General features: G+C 42.8%; 2 protein-coding genes across 4 annotated transcripts in view; both read right to left on the bottom strand.

Annotated features, from left to right (window-relative positions):
• Nucleotides 1-964: 964 nt before the first annotated feature.
• The window catches only part of DUS4L (dihydrouridine synthase 4 like), a 41,452-nt gene continuing 21,923 nt past the window's right edge, over nt 965-20,493 (bottom strand). For all 3 annotated transcript variants that reach the window (XM_077264798.1, XM_077264797.1, XM_077264799.1), the window contains exons 5-7: nt 15,778-15,900; nt 9,208-9,434; nt 965-2,221 (exon numbers count right to left, since the gene is read on the bottom strand). In XM_077264798.1, coding sequence (XP_077120913.1) covers nt 1,974-2,221; nt 9,208-9,434; nt 15,778-15,900 — 598 coding nt within the window. In that variant the 3' untranslated portion in view covers nt 965-1,973. The remainder of the gene's footprint in view (nt 2,222-9,207; nt 9,435-15,777; nt 15,901-20,493) is intronic.
• LOC143775974 (uncharacterized) lies at nt 3,216-5,461 on the bottom strand. Its single transcript, XM_077264800.1, has 2 exons — nt 5,376-5,461; nt 3,216-4,367 (listed from the first exon to the last, which is right to left on the bottom strand). The coding sequence occupies exon 2, from the start codon at nt 4,342-4,344 to the stop codon at nt 3,310-3,312; it is 1,035 nt and encodes a 344-aa protein (XP_077120915.1). The 5' UTR covers nt 4,345-4,367; nt 5,376-5,461; the 3' UTR covers nt 3,216-3,309.

Genomic DNA, 20,493 nt, shown 5'->3' with positions numbered 1-20,493 from the left:
AATAAAGAGGTTAAAAAGAATCGGTCCTAGCATAGACCCTTACTGTCCCCACTGCTGACTATATACCATTTGGAGAATGCACCATTTGCGATGACTCGGTTTCCTGTCTTTTATCCAATTCCTTACCCACCTACTTTCTGCTAAGGAAATTAACCCCCCCCCCCCAACAAAAAAAAATGTTTATGTTCTTGGTGGGTTTGTACTCTTAAAAATGTTGTATACACATCCCCACAGCCTACACCTGCCCAGTATGGAGCGGGCCATGCTCCTGATCCTTCTCCAAACCCTCATCTGCACCCTACCTAGGCCGTACTATTATCTCCTGGGGAGGGAAAGCGTCAAACATCATATCACCAAACCTTGTTGTTTTCAGTATCACCAAAAGAAGTTTTTAACCCAATGAAATTAACCAGTGACAGAAGTGTGGCAGACCGAGAGAGATCTGCTGCTAGAGGATGTACATTTGCAGCATGCTGGTTTTTGTGTTCTGTAGAAAAGATTCTGTCAAAATGGGTTTAGCATAATTCACTCTATCACAAGACAATTCACATATAGGAATCTTTTCTATTTTCTGCATATAGTTTGTATAAAAAGCTTAGAAATATTAAACTGATTGCATTCTTATACAAGATCAGAAATTGCCGGCCAACTAACACCATGTTTCCATACATGTCACATTACTTTCCGTTTATGCTAAACAGACCACAACTCATGGCTAATCATCGTCATTACACAAGTCTGTATTCATCTCTAATCATTTCAGATAAAAAAAACCGATGTAATATTTTCTTGGCATTTAAAAAAATAATAAAATAAAACTAACTTTAAAATAAACAATAAAAAACGTGAGTAAAAAACAATGCGTAAGCGAGTCATGTTCGCCCCCTAGTGGCGTACAAAGAAAAGTGACGGTCATATAAGCGAATACGTTATCCCACACTCGTGTAAGAATCAAGTGAAGGAATAAAATCTGAACATTTTTATTGCAAAGAAAATATGATTAAAAAACAATTTAAATCAAAATGGAATACTTGGTATTATATAATAAATAGTAAAAAGTTATAAATTATATTGAGGGATATGAGAACCTTTGGCTGTGAATGAAGAAATATTAATAGCGAGAAGGCTATCAACTCTGAACATTAAAGTAAATTGTAAAATAAAACAATACATAGTTCTTGTGAAAGGATGTACTGAAAAATTTCAAATAAACAAGAAACTTTCCTTTGACAAGACAAAAACATTTAATATTAAAATGTATGAAAGCAAAATAGGAAAAGAAACCCCCAAACATGCTGGATTATTATTCGTATCCTCAAGAGTCCAACTAGAGACCATTAATAGGAAACTACAGCGGTAGCTCCACAGGAGCCAAACTATACACACCTCCACTTTTAACGTTTCTTTTACACTAATTACATGTATCAGAAATGCAAAAAATAGGGCACAAATGTATGATCACTGGGGTGTGACTGTTAGGACCCCCACAAGCCACAAGAATGGCAACCAGGAAGTCCCCTGTGTGAAGACGCATGACCACTGCGCCATTCATTTGTTTAGGACTTACAAAGAAAGGTGCACCTTCAGTTCCCTAAATGTGAATACTGACTACTGTTCATTTCACACAGGGGACTGGTCGTTCTCAGGAATGGTGAGGGTCCTATCATTATAGATGATAAATGTATCTAAAATCCACTATAATGGAATTTAAAAAACCGGAACAATTGTAGTAAATTCTATTAAGAACCAATTCACTACTGCATTCTAGCCCTCATTAACAATGGAAGCCACAAAGCCTTGCCAGGTCCATAGTACTACAGAAAGTATAAGTACCTGACAGAGCTATCCTGGCTTACAATGGGCCTGCCATGGAGTCCCTGCTCCGACAGCAGGAATCACACTGCTCCCATCATATCTGCTAGACGTGAGGACAAAAAGGCTCTCAATGGAACAGAATAGAGCCGAACGGGACATCACACTCCATACGAGTCTCTTAAATAATCTAACACTGCGGATGTGCTTGACAGGACATTAAAGACTCTCTTCTCTTGCTTTGAGGTCATTTTCTCCATCATGTACATCAGGTGATGATGAAAACACGTGAATGGCGTTCCATGTTCCAGGGCAATGTCTATCCAGTCTTGAATACAGGCCATAGGCGTTTCCTCATATCCTGCAAACATGGCGGGGTTTGCCAAGAGGCCCCTTGCAGCCATCACACCTGAAAAGAAAAAATCTGTGTGAGGTTTATTCTAACAAAATATGGTGCCCAACTATAAGACATCGCTCCCCATATGGACGAGAGCCTATGCAAAAATGACCCTGCAGAGTGGGATCTGTGCGTCATACTGTCGGTCAAGCCCCTCACTATGCTATACCTGCCTAACGCTTGGACTGTTCCTTTTTTATAATATTCACATATTATTTATAACAGTACATTTGTGTACGTCATATCTATAGTGTGCTATTCTCTAACGTATTACTTTTGGCTTACCATATGTAAACAGATACAGTACTTTTTTCAATTTGGGACGGGACCATTTGCACCTCTTTCTGATGAGCAAATAAAGGTTCTTTTTTTCCGCACATGCGGTTTAATCCCTTGACATGATGTACAGTTACATCATGTGCCAGATTCCTGACTTTAATGGTGGCTGGCAATCCAAGCCCACATCTTTAATAGAAGATGATGGCTGAAATATTCAGCCATCATCTGCCTCTAATAGCTGTGGGTGGAGCGGACCTGCGGCCACGGATGCTAACCTTGTTCAGATATTTAAATACATTTTGCAATACTTTTTGGATGATACGTGAGGCTTAATTTTTATGTTATTTCAATCCAGGACTGGTAGGAAAATAAAGGAAATGTCTCTGTTTTACACATTTTTGTTATTACCACAAAAGCATTAAGCTACTTACAGGTAGCGGCATTTTTCGGAGGCCCATGACAGCACTACGAGAGAGGGGATCCGCCCTTCAGGAACAGGAAACCTACAGAGATACAAAAGGGCGGCACCTCTCCCTATGCATCAGTTGTATATTAGAGCCTGAGAGGACTACCGCGGTTAGTAGCACACAAATATTATATACAGTTTATATACAAAACTAATCCAATACAAATACCACACGTGAGATCTATATATATCTCATTATATACATTATAGGAAGTGCAACCCCCACGTGAATAGGGAGGGAACTAAGGGTGCTGTCATGGGCCTCCGAAAAATGCCGCTACCTGTAAGTAGCTTAATGCTTTATTCGGACTCCCATGACAGCACTACGAGAGAATTACAGAGATGTAAAACTACCTTAGGGAGGGACTATAGCTTGCAGCACCTTTAATCCAAAGGTGAGATCAGAGGAGCACCCCAAGTCCAACCGATAGTGCTTGAAAAAGGTGGAAGGGGACGACCACGTAGCTGCCTTACATATCTGGTCGATTGATACTCCAGATCTTTCCGCCCAGGATGTAGCCATGGCCCTGGTGGAATGCGCCCTCAGATTCTGCGGAGCCGGACCTCCACCTGCAGTATAAGCCAGAGAGATAGCCTCCCTAATCCACTTCGCTAGTGTGAACTTCGAAACTCTAAGCCCTTTCCTAGGACCTTGGAAGGATAAAAATAACGCATCCTCTCTCTTCCAAGCGTTAGTGACTGTGATGTATTCTAACAGGCATCTCCTAACATCTAATGTATGGAGTAGTTCTTCTTTAGCGTTAGAGGGGTTAGGGAGAAATGATGGTAACACTATCTCCTGTGATCTGTGAAAATGTGAGGCGACTTTTGGCAAATAGGCGGGGTCCGGTTTTAGGACTACTCTGTCCTGTAAAAACTCTGTATATGGGGAGAGTCTAGAGAGTGCTTGAATGTCCCCTACTCTACGAGCAGATGTTATCGCTACCAAGAACGCTGTCTTGAGGGACAATAATTTAATTGAAGCAGAATGTAAGGGCTCAAACGGTTCTCTAGTCAAGGCTGACAGGACTAGGTTGAGATCCCAAGGTACCGACCTGTTCTTGTGTATAGGTCTAGCTCTACTAGAAGCTTTTATAAACCTTGATACCCAATAGTTATTAGCAACGTTACAAGAAAACAGGGCCCCCAGGGCTGAGACTTGTACTTTTAGTGTACTTGTGGATAGGTTTAGCTCTAACCCTTTCTGCAGGAATTCTAAAATTTGGTTAATTGGTAACCCTTCTTCAATTCTGAAATCTGAAGAGGCCAAGAACTTCCTCCAGGTTCTAGAGTAGATCTTTGTTGTTATATTTTTTCTACTCTTCATAAGGGTATCAATTAAGTTTGGGGAAAAACCTCTGTTTTTTAATAATGACCTCTCAAACACCATGCCGTCAAATGGAGCCCCTTCACCTGCGGATGGGTGATCGGACCTTGATGGAGTAAATTGGGAATGTCTGGAAGTACCCAGGGGTCTTCCACCGACATGGTCCTGAGCCACGCGAACCAAGCTCTCTTGGGCCAGAAAGGGGCGACCAGTATGACCCTTGCTCGGTCCTCCCTTATTTTCCTGACCACAAGAGGTAATAGGCCCAGCGGGGGAAACGCATAAGCCAAACGGAAGTCCCATTTGATCAGGAAGGCGTCCACTGCCAACGGATTCTCCCTGGGATTCAGAGAACAGAATTTTTTTGTTTTTCTGTTGTCCCTGGTGGCAAACAGGTCCACGTCTGGATGACCCCACATGTGGATGATTTGACCGAAGATGTCTCTGTTCAGGGACCATTCCCCTTGTTTTAAGGTGTTGCGGCTTAGAAAGTCCGCTTTTATGTTTTCTTTCCCTTTTAAATGTAGAGCAGTTAAAGATAGTAAACTGCTCTCTGCTGTCTGGAGAAGGCGGTCTGCTACTTCCATCAGAGATTCGGAGTGTGTACCACCCTGGTGGTTTACGTAGGCTACTGCCACCTGGTTGTCGGAGAGGATCTTGACATGGTGACCCTGTAGATACACGAGGAGTTTTTTAACTGCTAGTTCAATAGCCATTAACTCTCTCTGATTGGAGGAAGCTGATGTTTGAGGGTCCCATAGCCCTTGAACTACGATGTCACCCATGTGCGCCCCCCATCCCATAGGGCTGGCGTCAGTTGTTATTACACGAGTCACATGTGTCACCCAGGGAACTCCTGCCGACAGATTGCCTTCCACTAGCCACCATCTGAGAGATGTAAGTACTACTGGACTTAACGTCACCTGACCCTGCAAGGACCCCTGTAAGGCTCTATCATTATCCAGAACCTCAAACTGTAAAGGTCTGGTATGGAATTGGGCCCAACGGACGGCAGGAATGCACGAAGTTAGGGATCCTAACAGTGACATAGCCTGTCTAAGGGTCATGGATGGTTTATTAATGGCCTTCAACACCTGTTGTTGAATGTGGAGTAATTTATCAGGCGGCAGACAGCATTGTTGGGTCTCTGAATTTAATAACAGTCCGAGGAATCTCTGAATTTTTAGGGGCTGTAAACGGGATTTGTCATAATTTATAATCCAGCTCAGATGTTCTAGTTTGGCTATGGCTGTCTTTGCTTGTGAAAGGCAATGACCTGCTGAATTCCCCACAATAAGGAAATCATCCAGATAAGGTATTATGAGGATATCGGATTCTCGCAAATATGCCATAACCTCAGCGACTACCTTGGTAAATACCCTAGGAGCTGCAGAAATGCCGAAGGGAAGGGCTCGATATTGAAAATGACGAACAATTCCCTCTATAGACACCGCCACCCTCAGGAACCTCTGGAAGTTCTCATGGATAGGAACATGATAGTATGCGTCCTTAAGATCTACAACTACCATAAAGCAGTGTTTGAACAACATCTTTATTGTAGTACTGATAGACTCCATTTTGAAGGTTTTATTAACCAGGAATTCATTAAGAGATTTAAGATTAATGATGGTCCTAAATGACTTATCTGGTTTTTGAATCAGAAATAGAGGAGAGTAGAACCCTCTTCCTCTTTCTGAATCTGGGATCTCAATCAGCACCTTTTTAAGACATAAATTGGTGACTTCAGCTTCCAAAGCCGTTTGTTCAATAGAGGAGGAACGTAAGGGGGTTAATTTGAACTTATCCCGAGGCCAATGGTCAAACTCCAGTCTCAGACCGTCTGATATAATGCCTCGGACCCAGTCACTATTAGTGATGTCAGACCATGCGGAAGAGAAGGCTGCCAATCTCCCTCCCACAGGGATTGCTAGTCATTGGTCTGACTTTTTACGTTCTTTTGAGGAACGGCGGAACATATAGCCCGTACCTCTCTTGCGTCTATCCTCCCATCTGAAATTATCTCTCGAGGGTGAGGACGCGCGTTTCCTTCCGCGACCAAACCTCCTTCTGTTGAAGGGGCGACGGTAAGATGCTGATGGCAGATTAGGGAACTTCTTCTTATCACCTGCTTTTTCAAGCAAGTCATCCAGAGTTGGTCCGAAGAGATATTCCCCTTTACATGGGATAGCGCAGAGCTTGGATCTTGATTGGATGTCACCAGACCAACATTTTAACCATAAGGCTCTACGAGCCGCGTTGGAAAGACCTGCTGCTCTGGCCGCCATTTTGACGGAATCCAGTGAAGCGTCCGACAGGAAGGCCGCAGCATCTTGAATCACTGGGAGCGCCATTCAGGATTGTATTCCTGGATGCACCTTCCTTAAGTTGTGACTCTAACTGATCCAGCCAGACCATTAAGGATCTGCCTGTACACGTTGCGGCCACCGCTGGTCTCAGAGATCCGGCCGCCATCTCCCAGGTACCTTTAAGGAAGGTGTCTGCCTTCCTATCAAGCGGATCTTTAAGGGTCCCCATATCCTCAAAGGGTAATGAGGCTTTTTTGGACGCTTTCGCCACCGCCGCATCTAGCTTAGGGGCCTTGTCCCAGGTATCAACGGCTGCATCCTCAAAGGGATACCTGCGTTTTAAAGTTGGTGGTAACGAGCCTTTTTTCTCCGGTTTCTTCCACTCACGGAGAATTAAATCTTGAACTTTATCACCGGAAAGGATCTGCGCTTCTTATGGTCTAATCCGCTGAACATTATTTCCTGCCTGGAAGGTTGTGTTTTAGGCTCTTCCAGGCCCATGGTACCCCTGACCGATTTAACTAGTTTGTCCACTCGGTCCAGCGGTAGACAAAACCGGCCAGAGTCCTCTTCCGATGACGAGGAAGAGGGAATAGAGCCATAGGAACCTTCCTCTTTTTCTTCCTCCGAAGATTCAGAGATTAAGGGAGTTTTAGGTTTTGAACTTCCCGCCTGGGATAGAGACCGCAGGGATTCCCTTACTTCCATACGGATCATCTCTTTTAAGTTAGCCGTATTTGCAGATTCTTCCGCTACCTAGGGGAGGACAATAAGGTGATACCATCTATCCGACCTGATGTCCCTTAACCCCTACCACACCTGTAGACCTCACCGTCTGTTGTATACAGGGGGCACATAATTTTTTAGGGTAAGAATCTGGTAAAGGGATTCCACACAGGGCGCACTCCTTATGTTTCGTCTTTGCACTTCTCTTCCCCTAGAATGACAAAGTATAAGGGGGCCCGCGTCACTGAGTGAACATTCACGTAGATCACTTACCAGTGTACGCCAAATCAAGGTACCGGAACACGAGGGGGTTCTTTCCCAGTCGAAGCTCTCGATCCCTGCTTGGACGAGCTTTTGCGGCTGGACTGGTCACTCCTGACATGCTCCTTCTCCAAGGGCTTCTGTCGCACCTCCAGTAGCTGAGGCTGCTCACCACCACTCTCCATGATGGAAGTGTGACCAAAAGCAGGGCTCTAAATCCGACACCTGCTTAAATCCCCCTGGGTTCCGGTCAGCAGACTGCCTGGCGTCATCCCATTGGTTTCTGCTGACCAGACCGCAGCTGGGAGGTCAGCGGTAGTTAGTGGGGAATCCGGTGTCCAGGATCGATGGGCGCCGCCATCTTGGATAGACTGCGCATGCGCAGCCATCCAGTAACCCGGAAGCGCCTGCCGACTCCGCCCCCGGCGTCACAGCATTCCGGAAACGCTCCTGAGAGCGGTGCAGGACGCCGGAGATGTGCGACAGCGCTCCGGTCGGCGCCGCTTTCCCGTCACCGCTACCCCACTCCACCACTGCACCGCCGCATCGCTGCAAGAACCAAGGGGGGCATATACTTACCAACGCCGGCATAGAATGGAGATCAGGCAATCCTCCGGACCCTGCTCCCTGCTGCCATACGCCACCGACGTGCAGTCCAGCCAGGACCACCGTGGCGCCTCCAGGGACATCCGCACCGGCCGAGGTAGGAGACCCCCCCGCTACCAGATTCGGCCGGCCGGCCTGGGATCCACTACGGAGAATTTCATCTGTAGGATCCTGTCCCTCCAGGAACAGGAAACCAACTGATGCATAGGGAGAGGTGCCGCCCTTTTGTATCTCTGTAGGTTTCCTGTTCCTGAAGGGCGGATCCCCTCTCTCGTAGTGCTGTCATGGGAGTCCGAATAAAACCTATTTTAAAATGTATTCCCCTCTCTATAGCAATTATTTATATTTGTTGGAAGAGTTGATTTTTTTTCCAACAATTGGAAGAGTTGATTTTTTTTCCAACAAGGGGAGGGCTAGGAACACTTTGGATTGGCAGTGGCCAAAAACATTTATTTATTTTGTATGAATTAATTTTTCCTTTATGTTATTTATTCATTTTCCATTTATTTCACATATTCTGCCCCTCCCCCATTAAGGTCATAAAAGACTTATGGGGGTCATTTCAACACTTAAACACTTTTTTTAAAATATGATTTTCCCTGTAACTGCTGGTATATTAGCCCCAGTTACAGTGGAAATACAAACTTCTTATTGCACAGCAGAGCTGACTAGATCTCCTAAAACCCAGCAGCCCCTGCTCACTCCCTACACCCAGTGATAACGTCCTCTTGATCCGGAAGAGAAGGGGCATTTAGCACTTTTTGTTGCTGCATAGACAACGCTTCTTCAGTGCTATGTATATAATGGGGAGCTCGGCTGCGTCTGACAGCCATCTTCCTGTTCCTGTAGCTGAATGATCACGTGCAGCTTTTCTGCACCGACGGTTGAGAGCTACACTGCAGAACAGAATGCGAACCGTCTGGACGTTTAAAGTTTATGGGTGGAAGTTTTAAAGCAAGTGATGATTTAGCTGATTTAAGTGCTACCCTGCTACATATAAAACAATGTTAAATTCACAGCAATTTACCATCTGCTCCAGTTTTTTGATGAATACTCTCGGCTTCCTTTAAACTCTTGATGTCTCCATTGGCCACAACGGGTATGGATAAGCTGTCCTTAATGACCTTTATAGCATCATAATGCACAGGCTGATGCCTTTCTTCACACAGTCGCCCATGTACAGTGATCCAGGAGACACCGGCAGCCTCTGCTTTCCGACATAAGTCAACTGTTCTTGCAATATCTGCATGGATTCTAAAATCACACCAATCACAATGAGTGTCATTGGGAATAGATATGTTTTTTTCTGCACAAATAATTTCCTTTTAGTTCCTCTATCAGTTGGTGAATGGACTACAGTAGTTGTCTGGAGTGAACAGTAGAATTGGATTTGACACATGTCCTATTCTGTAACGCATGAACTGTGTCAAACATGGATAGCAATACAGATCACACATTCCATGAACTGTTAAAAAAAAAAAAAAAAAAAAAAAAGCAAATTCCTCTGGTAAATGATATACAGTGAAGGAAATAATTATTTGATCCCTTTCTGATTTTGTAAGTTTGCCCACTGACAAAGACATGAACAGTCTATAATTTTAAGGGTAAGTTAATTTTAAGGGTAAGTTAATTTTAACATTGAGAGATAGAATGTCAAAAATAAAATCTAGAAAATCACATTCTACAAATTATATAAATTTATTTGCATTTTGCAGTGAGAAATAGGTATTTGATCCCCTACCACCCATTAAGAGTTCTGGCTCCTACAGACCGGTTAGACGCTTGTAATCAACTTGTTACCTGCATGAAACACAGCTGTCTTACATAGTCACCTTTATAAAAGACTCCTGTCCACAGACTCAATCAGTCAGACTCTAACCTCTACAACATGGGCAAGACCAAAGAGCTTTATAAGAATGTCTGGGACAAGATCATAGACCTGCAGAAAGCTGAAATGGGCTACAAAACCATAAGTAAGACGCTGAGTGAGAAGAAGGCAACTGTTGGTGCAATAGTAATGAAATGGAAGAAATATAAAATGACTGTCAATCGACATTGATCTGGGGTATCATGCAAAATCTCACCTCGTGGGGTATCCTTGATCATGAGGAAGGTGAGAGATTAGCCTACAACTACACAGGGTGAACTTGTTAATGATCTCAAAGCAGCTGGGACCACAGTTATCAAGTAAACCATTGCAAACACATTACGCCGTAAAGGTTTAAAATCCTGCAGTGCCCGCAAGGTCCCCAAACTCAAGAAGGCACATGTACAGGCCCGTGTGAAGTTTGCCAATGAACACCTGGATGATTCTGTGAGTGATTGGGAGAAGGTGCTTGGTCACATGAGACAAAAATTGAGCTATTCGGCATTAACTCAACTCACCGTGTTTGGGAGGAAGAGAAATGCTGCCTATGACCCAAAGAACGCCGTCCCCACTGTCAAGCAAGAAGGTGGGAACATTATGTTTTGCGGGTGTTTCTCTGCTAAGGGCACAGGACTACTACACCGCCTCAATGGGAGAATGGATGGGGCCATGTACCATAAAATCCTGAGTGACAACCTCCTTCCCTCCGCCAGGACATTAAAAATGGGTGGTGGCTGGGTCTTCCTGCAAGACAATGACCCAAAACATACAGCCAAGGCAACAAAGGAGTGGCTCAAAAAGAAACACATTGAGGTCATGGAGTGGCCTAGCCAGTTTCCAGACCTTAATCCCATAAAAACTTATGGAAGGAGTTGAAGCTTCGAATTGTCAAGCGACAGCCTCAAAGTCTTAATGATTTAGAGATGATCTGAAAAGAGTAGTGGGCCAAAATACCTCCTGACATGTGAACAAACCTCATCATCAACTACAGAAAACGTCTGACTGCTGTGCTTGCCAACAAGGGTTTTTCCACCAAGTATTAAGTCTTGTATGCCAAAGGGATCAAATACTTATTTCTCACAGCAAAATGCAAATAAATTTATAGAATTTATACAATGTGATTTTCTGGATTTTATTTTTGATATTCTATCTCTCCGTGTTAAAATTATCCTACCCTTAAAATTATAGACTGTTCATGTCTTTGTCAGTGGGCAAACTTACAAAATCAGCAAGGGATCAAATAATTATTTCCTTCACTGTATTTCATAGTTGTTGTCAATAATGGAACCCCACTAAGGCTATGTGCACACGCTGCGGGTTTTGCTGCGGATCCGCAGTGGATCCGCAGCAGTTTCCCATGCGTTTACAGTACAATGTAAACCTATGGGAAACGCAATCCGCAGTGCACATGCTGCGGAAAAAAACGCGCGGAAAAACAGCGGTTTAGATTCCGCAGCATGTCAATTCTTTGTGCGGATTCCGCAGCGGTTTTACACCTGCTCCATTATAGAAATCTGCAGGTGTAAAACCGCAGTGGAATCCGCACAAAAACCGCGGTAAATCCGCAATAAATCCGCAGGAAAAAAGCAGTGCTTTTGCCCTGCGAATATATCAAATCTGCTGCCGAAAAATCTGCAGTGGACCTTTCTACGTGTGCACATACCCTGAGTGTTTGTGAGGCACGAAGGAGGGTACTCTTCTTTCTCTGGCTGCAGTAATCTATGGTCTAGTGTTAGATTTGGGTTATACTATGGTTATGTTAATGTACTAACGATTGGAGACAAATTATCAACTGAAATAAACTTTTAATTTTGCTATGGCCTTCAATCTTGAGTGGTGAGGCCCAGATATTAGCATTTTCTGCCTGGTGAGGTCCAAAGTTCAGATGCCATGCTTTAGAGCTCACTGGCTTACATGGTAGATGATTAAATCGTATTCCCTACATAGCTGCGCGGTCTCATCTCACCTTGGCTCCTGCTGCGAGAATGACTGACTATGATAGTCAAACTACACTTGCAATTGACTGTGTTCACATCATGTTTGTGCCAGATGTTCATGTCTCCATGGTCTCATGTGACTCCCTTAAAATTGAGATTCTGATGTGCTCCAAACACCTTCATTATAATGAGGCAGTCAGTCACTAGTGATGAGTGAATATACTCGTTGCTAGGGTTTTCCCGAGCATGCTCGAGTGAGCTCTGAGTATTTGTTAGTGTTCGGAGATTAAGTTTTCATCGCCTTAGCTGAATGATTTATAGCTATTAGCCAGGCTGAGTACATGTGGGGGTTGCCTGGTTGCTAGGGAACCCCCACATGTATCCAAGCTGGCTAATAGCTGTAAATCATTCAGGTGCCGCGATGAAAACTTAATCTCCGAACACTAACAAATATTCGGTGGTCACCCGAGTGTGCTCGGGAAAACCTGAGCAACGAGTATATTCGCTCATCACTAATAGTCACCTTATACTGCCATTTGGCCTCCATTCCGGTAGGGTCCGTCTTTTTAAATGGACACAAAAGTGTAGTTTACCATGCTATTGCTTCCGCCTAAAAAAGACAAACACCGCAAGAATGGAAGCCAGATCTAGTCCAAGCATAACATAACTGAGTATATCCCCTAATAGTGAAGGCCTCGGACTGTGACATGTCTGAATTCAGTTTTTTTTGGGGATTAAGATGAAACCCCAGATGAAGTCACAAACATATATAAATTTACAGATTGGGGGGCATTGATATAAATTGTTGGCCTATCCTAGGAGAAAATTGACGTTTTCCAAGTACTACTGATTTATTCATGACCTTTAAACTCTATTCATGCAATGCATCAATCAAAAAATAATTCTAATCCTTTAGAAAAAAAAAATGGTTATCCTCTTCTGCAAACCATGACTCCACAGCATCAAATACCTTCTCATTGTTGGAAATTTTTGTCCTTTAGACTATTTTTTGGAGTTTGGGAAAGCACTAACCAGATGGGGCCAAATCTGAAAAATATGGCGGTTGATCGACAACTTTAAAGCCGATTAGAGTGACTTTTTGGTAGGGCAATACAAGACCTGTGGGTGGGTGCAATATCCTGCAAAAACAAGACGCTTTTGGATAGTTTTCGCTGGTATTCCAATCCCTGCATGACATGGATGACATGGCTTACTCACAGTTTCAAAATGACAAACTTCTCTGCTAATATGTAGCACAAGCTCTTAACCAGAAAAATAAACTGGAGTGTAAGTTGGTATGCATGCAAAATAGGAGCGTGTTCAGACTTACCAATAAACAGACAAAACTTAAGACTGAAACAAAATGAACATATACCCTGCTGTAAGTAAATAACTAAAAGCAATAGTGCATATAAATAAATTGGGTACTTTGCAAACACCGCTTTTGATAAAAAAAAGCATAAAAGCCATGACACAAGCGCCAAGGTGTACCCAAACTCGGGATGGTCCTAACCTCTAGTATTAAAACCTTACCAGGCGTCATAGTGACGTCAGTGTAAATAAGGGCTGAGCAGGACTTATTCACTTACAGCAGGGTATATGTTCATTTTGTTTCTGTCTTAGGTTTCGGCATGTGCAAAGCTAACACTACTTTCCATAACAATGGGATTTACTTTTGTCTGCTAGAAATTTTCAAGGCCGACTATTTATTAAGACCTCCTCCAATATGTATGCAGAATGAATGCAGCCTGGTGGCTCAGTGGTTAGCACTGCAGCCTTGCAGCTCTGGGGTCAAACCCCACCAAGGACAACACCTGCAAGGAGTTTGTATGTTCTCCCCGTGTTTGTGTGGGTGTCCTCCAGGTTCTCCGGTTTCCTCCCACACTCCAAAGACATACTGATAGGGATCTAGATTGTGAGCCCCAATGATGATAATACATGTAAAGCGCTGTGGAATATCATAGCACTATATAAGCAAAGCATAATAATGAATAATAATGAATGGACCAATCAGAATCAGCACCAGATTTGACAAATAACTGAAATCTCTTTTGGGATACCACTAGGGATATAACATTTTATTAAGCATGTTCTGTAACTGTCAGCCATTGCCCACATATTGAAGATAAAAAAATGTCCTTGCTATGAGAGATTCATGCCATACTACTAGATCTCCTTGCAATAACATAACAATTTTTCATAAAATAATCATTTTATCATATTTTCTCATCCTGTCCACCTGATGTGTCCAGGGCAAATGGTCACATGCTCAGTCCCATCAGCTGGCTCCTCTTTAACAGGCGACAGAGAAATTACTGTAAGTGTAGCAAAATACTACTTTCTACCTTTAACCCCTTCACCCCCGGAGCTTTTTCCGTTTTTTCGTTTTTGTTTTTCGCTCCCCTCCTTCCCAGAGCCATAACTTTTTTATTTTTCCGTCAATATGGCCATGTGAGGGCTTATTTTTTGTGGGAAGAGATGTACTTTTGAACGATACCATTGGTTTTACCATGCCGTGTAACAGAAAATGGGAAAAAAATTCCAAGTGTGATGGAATTGCAAAAAAAGTGCAATCTCACACTTGTTTTTTGTTTGGCTTTTTTGCTAGGTTCACCAAATGCTAAAACTAACCTGCCATTACGATTCTCCAGGTCATTACGAGTTCATAGAAACCTAACATGTCTAGGTTATTTTTTATCTAAGTGGTGAAAAAAATTCCAAATTTTGCTAAAAAAAAATAAAAATAAAAAAAAATTGCGCGATTTTCCGATACCCGTAGCGCCTCCAATTTTCATGATCTGGGGTCAGGTGAGGTCTTATTTTTTGCATGCCGAGCTGGCATTTTTAATGATACCATTTTGGTGCAGATACTTTTTTTGATCACCCGTTATTACATTTTAATGCAATGTCGCAGCGACCAAAAAAACCCGTAATTTTGGCGTTTTGATTTTTTTTCTCGCTACGCCATTTAGCGGTCAGGTTAATCCTTTGTTTTTATTGATAGATCGGGCGATTCTGAACGCGGCGATACCAAATATGTGTAGGTTTGATTTTTTTTTTAATTGTTTTATTTTGATTGGGGCGAAAGGGGGGTGATTTGAACTTTTATATATTTTGTATTTTTTTTTATATTTTTAAACACTTTTTTTTATTTTGGCATGCTTCAATAGCCTCCATAGGAGGCTAGAAGCATGCACAACTCGATCGGCTCTGCTACATAGAGGTAAAGTACAGATCACCTCTATGTAGCAGAAATGCAGGTGTACTTTGAACGCCGACCACAGGGTGGTGCTCAAAGCAATCGGCCATCAACAACCATAGAGGTCTCAAGGAGACCTCTGGTTGTTATGGCAATGCACCGCTGACCCCCGATCATGTGACGGGGGTCAGCGGTGCGAGCAGTTCCGGCCGCGCGGCCGGGAGCGCTAGTTAAATGCCGCTGTCAGCGCTTGACGGCGGCATGTAACTAGTTAATGGGTGCGGGCGGATCGCGATTCCGCTCGCGCTCATTGCGCGCACATGTCAGCTGTACAAAACTGCTGACATGTCGCGGCTTTGAGGTGGGCTCACCGCCGGAGCCCACCTCAAAGCAGGGGTTCTGCCAGTTGACGTACTATTCCGTCAGCTTGCAGAAAGGGGTTAATAAATTATGCCAGCAGCTTTCTACCCTCACTCGTGTATATTGGCTTCTTATCATTTTTAGCCACACATACTAACAATAAAGAGGAAAACAAAATAGATCCGTGTGAAACCGGGTAATACTACTAGTATATTATACATGTATGAAACAAACCTTATTTTAATCGAGATAGAAAATCTTTCATTCTCAACTTGGCTGCGCACTTGTTTCACCATATCACTGACCAGCTGAGGCTGGTTTATTAGGCATGCTCCGTAACCTTCAGCCATTGCCCACCTGATAAAAGACAAAAATATGTCAGTGCTATAGGGGAGGTTACACACTCCCAGGGCTGTGGAGTCGGTAAGACTAAGCCCCCACTCCGACCCCACAGCACTGCCCCCTACTGAGCATGTACAGAAAGTGCAGCACAGATTCATCCCCCCTACTGAGCATGTACATAAAGTGCAGCACAGATTCATCCCCCCTACTGAGCATGTACAGAAAAGTGCAGTACAGACATCCCCCCTACTGAGCATGTACATGGGTCTTTCCATGTCAAATGAACCAATGATTTTTACCTCTATATTTTTTATTCTTTTGAGATTTTGTTGTTTGCTAATAGTGTGTCAGTGAATGCAAAATGTGAACAAAAAAATAAATTCTAGATATTTTTTTTTTTTTAATTGATTTTCAAAGTTCGGAAAGTGCGAATTTCAGTGTTGCCTGCCTTTACATTTCTCCTCATAACTCAGGCTAGAAAAAAGATAAAGAAACAAAATAAACACCATTCTACTCAGAACTGTACAGGCTTTCACCAGATATGTCACGAGTATCTTTGATAATATTTTACCCATGCGAACACAAATGCAAAATTTTAAAACGCATTTGCGAAAAAAAAAGTTTAATTTAAAAATTTCAAAAACTGCAGATGTGCCTGCTATGCTCCTAGCCATACCTGTACCAAAATGCAAGTTGGGATAGTGATGGGATCATATTTAAAAAAAATAAAACTATTACAGTGTCAATTCGAAAATCTTGAATTCAGATCTGCTCAGCCTGTGGTGTAGAAGTGTGGGGTCTAGATTTACCAAATAATCCATGATTGTTAGATATTACTGTATTTTATTATGTTACAGCTTAGAAGCATGAGACGACGGAGGAGAAGCTTTGTTAGGGCTGAGAATGACCTGGGGTAGACGGTGATTGCAGAGCAGATGACGGGCCGGCAGCTTGGGCTGTATTCACACCAAATCTTAACACCGATGCAACTCCTCAAATGGAGGGAGAAAAATACTCTTAACATCCAGTTCATGTATTGTACAAACCAGGACTACGAAGAGGAGGAGGAGAGTTTATGACATTGGTTACAGGAAGCAGAACCCATCACAGGGACTCGGCAATACCGCACTGTCATCATCCCATGTAGTGGAAATAAAGACAGTGACGTCTATGACGTGGTAGAAGGCGGCACAAGATTGGCAATGGATGACACAACTGGCTATGTGACCTGTGAATATGATTGGCGCTGGTGGCTACTGGACTCTCCAAAGATTGTGAAAATGAAGACGTAGAAGTGACTTTTCTGCACCTTCTGGTCCAGCGCCGTCCTTTGTGTATCCAAGAAAACCAGACATTGTAAAAGTGAACAAAAATCAGATATAACTCAGATGGAGCCGAGCACCATGACAGCCGTCCATACTCTGACACAGAAGGAGACGGCCATTGCTAGTGAGGTCTTATGGACAAGATGACATTTCACCCACTAGAAGGGACACATTGATGATAACAGGCCAGTGTAAAAACCTACTATTAATTGTTTGATTAGTTCATATTTTATAGAACGAGGATTTAACTCCTGGACTATTCTTCTTAAACACTTCATAAATGACATGTTTAGTGATATAATAGAAAAAAATTGTTCCATGTATAAATAGGTGGTAAAAATATTGGTTCTTTTAATCTTGTTTTTAACATATAATTAGGACAAGACTATTTAGAAAATCACACTTGAGGATATGATCAACCTTTTATCTTTTGGGTTGTTCAATGCATTCAGGTTGAAAATGCTGAGCAAGTTGTGTTATGATGATTAACCCGTTCATGACCCTGGGTATTTTCGCTTTTTCGCTTTTCGCTCCCCTCCTTCCCAGAGCCATAACTTTTTTACTTTTCCGTCAATATGGCCATATGAGGGCTTATTTTTTGCGGGACGAGTTGTACTTTTGAGCCACAACACTGGTTTTACCATGTAATGTACTAGAAAACGGGAAAAAAATTCCAAGTGCTGCGAAATTGCAAAAAAAGTGCAATCCCACACTTGTTTTTTGTTTGGCTTTTTTGCTAGGTTCACTAAATGCTAAAACTGACCTGCCATTATGATTCTCCAGGTCATTAAGAGTTCATAGACACCAAACATGTCTAGGTTATTTTTTATCTAAGTGGTGAAAAACAATTTTCAAACTTTGCTAAAAAATAAAATAAAATTGCGCCATTTTCCGATACCCGTAGCGTCTCCACTTTTCATTATCTGGGGTCGGGTGAGGGCTTATTTCTTGTGTGCCGAGCTGACGTTTTTAATGATACCATTTTGGTGCACATACATTCTTTTGATTGCCTGTTATTGCATTTTAATGCAATGTCGCGGCGACCAAAGAAACGTAATTCTGAGGTTTTCTAATTTTTTTCTCACCACGCAGTTTAGTGATCAGGCCAATTCTTTGTTTTATTGATAGATCGGGCGACTCTGAACGCGGTGTTACCAAATATGTGTAGGTTTGATTTTTTTAAAATTCTTTTATTTTGAATGGGGCGAAAGGGGGTGATTTAAACTTTTATATATTTTTTTTATTTTTTTTACACTTTTTTTTGTAACCTTTGCCATCCTTCAATAGCCTCCATGGGAGGCTAGAAGCTGGCACAACTCAATCGCCTCTGCTACAAAGAGGTGATACATAACCAAAATCCAATAGTGGACTCACCACCTCCAAAAACAATTCTCATACACATACACCACACCAATTGTAGGTGAAAGAGAGGCATATGCATATATGGTATATTCAAAAAATAATAATTTTATTAAACACTAATTTAAAAACAAGACAACGAAATTCATAAAAAATACTGATGGCACAACAACAAGAGAACAGAAAATGGATACAGCAGCATAAAACTGCACCACCCTTGAGCTTTTATATTATAGGCATTAGGACCTGCCTTATAATCAATAAACTGGCCTATACAAGCAGGGCATATCGCTGAATAACCATATCCCTGGGATAGAAGCGATTCTCAATAATTGTGTTTTAAGTAATAATTCACATGCATATACTACTGAAAAAACGTATATGTACGCTTCTGAGACCCAAATTTAATCAAAAAAGTGCATAGTGCTAAAAATTGCGGTTATCAAAATACCAAGCCTGTTACAGCTTTACACCTCCCAGGTCGATCTGTATATAACACCACTGATAAATATGATGAAAGTGCCTAGTGCAGAAAATATTAACAGATATAAATTTAACTATAGCAGCTGAAATCCTGTTTTACTCACATAAGTATGTGTCCTTTCCTGTGTGCCCATCAGTGACCCCGACAGCGCCGTTTCGCCATAATGGCTTCCTCAAATAGGGGCATGTATGTACGCTGCAACGTCCCGTATATTTATACCCCCACTCACAGCTGAGATCAATGTCGGCTCGTAACTGCGCATGCGCCGATTGACGAACTTCCCTCATTGTAAATAATGACTTCCTGAACTCCGCGCTTTAACAATATAAGTGAATGGTAAGTAGGTGAATCAAAGACATTATTTGTGATACATGAACCAATAAAACAGATATAAACCCATATAAAATCAGATACCTAGATCTAAAAATTATTAAAAGTATTCTAAAGATACATAAATACATACAATAACATAATAACATTTAATACATATTTAAAAAGAGTGACTGTGCATAAGGTCATTAACACCAATAATTACGATGTCCAAAATTCCCAAGTCGAACCAACTGCTGTCCCACCAAAAACTTAAAGGGAACCTATCACCCCGTTTTTTTCGGTATGAGATAAAAATACTGTTAAATAGGGCCTGAGCTGTGCATTACAATAGTGTAGTTTGTGGACCCCGATTCCCCACCTATGCTGCCGAAATACGTTACCAAAGTAGTCATTTTCGCCTGTCAATCAGGCTGGTCAGGTCGGATGGGCGTGGCTTCTTCCCCCAGATATTGTGTAGTTTTCCGTTGGTGGCGTAGTGGTGTGCGCATGTCCAAGGTCCCCAATCCTGCACGGGGGGGGTGAAAATAGCAGCGATGTCCGTTATTCCATTGGTGGTCGGTGGGCGCGGCCATCTTCCTTTGGCCGCGCGTGCGCAGAAGCGGCGCTCTGCTGGCCGCGGCTTCAGGAAAATGGCCGCGGGATGCCGCGCGTGCGCAGATGGAGATCGCGGCGGCCATTTTCCTGAAGCCGCGGCCAGCAGAGCGCCGCTTCTGCGCACGCGCGGCCAAAGGAAGATGGCCGCGCCCACCGACCACCAATGGAATAACGGACATCGCTGCTATTTTCACCCCCCCGTGCAGGATTGGGGACGTTGGACATGCGCACACCACTACGCCACCAACGGAAAACTACGCAATATCTGGGGGAAGAAGCCACGCCCATCCGACCTGACCAGCCTGATTGACAGGCGAAAATGACTACTTTGGTAACGTATTTCGGCAGCATAGGTGGGGAATCGGGGTCCACAAACTACACTATTGTAATGCACAGCTCAGGCCCTATTTAACAGTATTTTTATCTCATACCGAAAAAAACGGGGTGATAGGTTCCCTTTAATATATAAAAAAAAAAATGCACAGATCACCTCTATGCAGCAGAATTACAGCA

This window comes from Ranitomeya variabilis, chromosome 5, assembly GCF_051348905.1.
Source record: "Ranitomeya variabilis isolate aRanVar5 chromosome 5, aRanVar5.hap1, whole genome shotgun sequence".
Taxonomy (NCBI): domain Eukaryota; kingdom Metazoa; phylum Chordata; class Amphibia; order Anura; family Dendrobatidae; genus Ranitomeya; species Ranitomeya variabilis.
The sequence above is the reverse complement of the archived record's forward strand: the minus strand, read 5'-3'. Positions and strand labels throughout refer to the sequence as shown.

Bases quoted from the DNA above. Each gene is read 5' to 3' on its own strand.
- LOC143775974 (XM_077264800.1), bottom strand. From the start codon at position 4,344: ATGGTGTTTGAGAGGTCATTATTAAAAAACAGAGGTTTTTCCCCAAAC.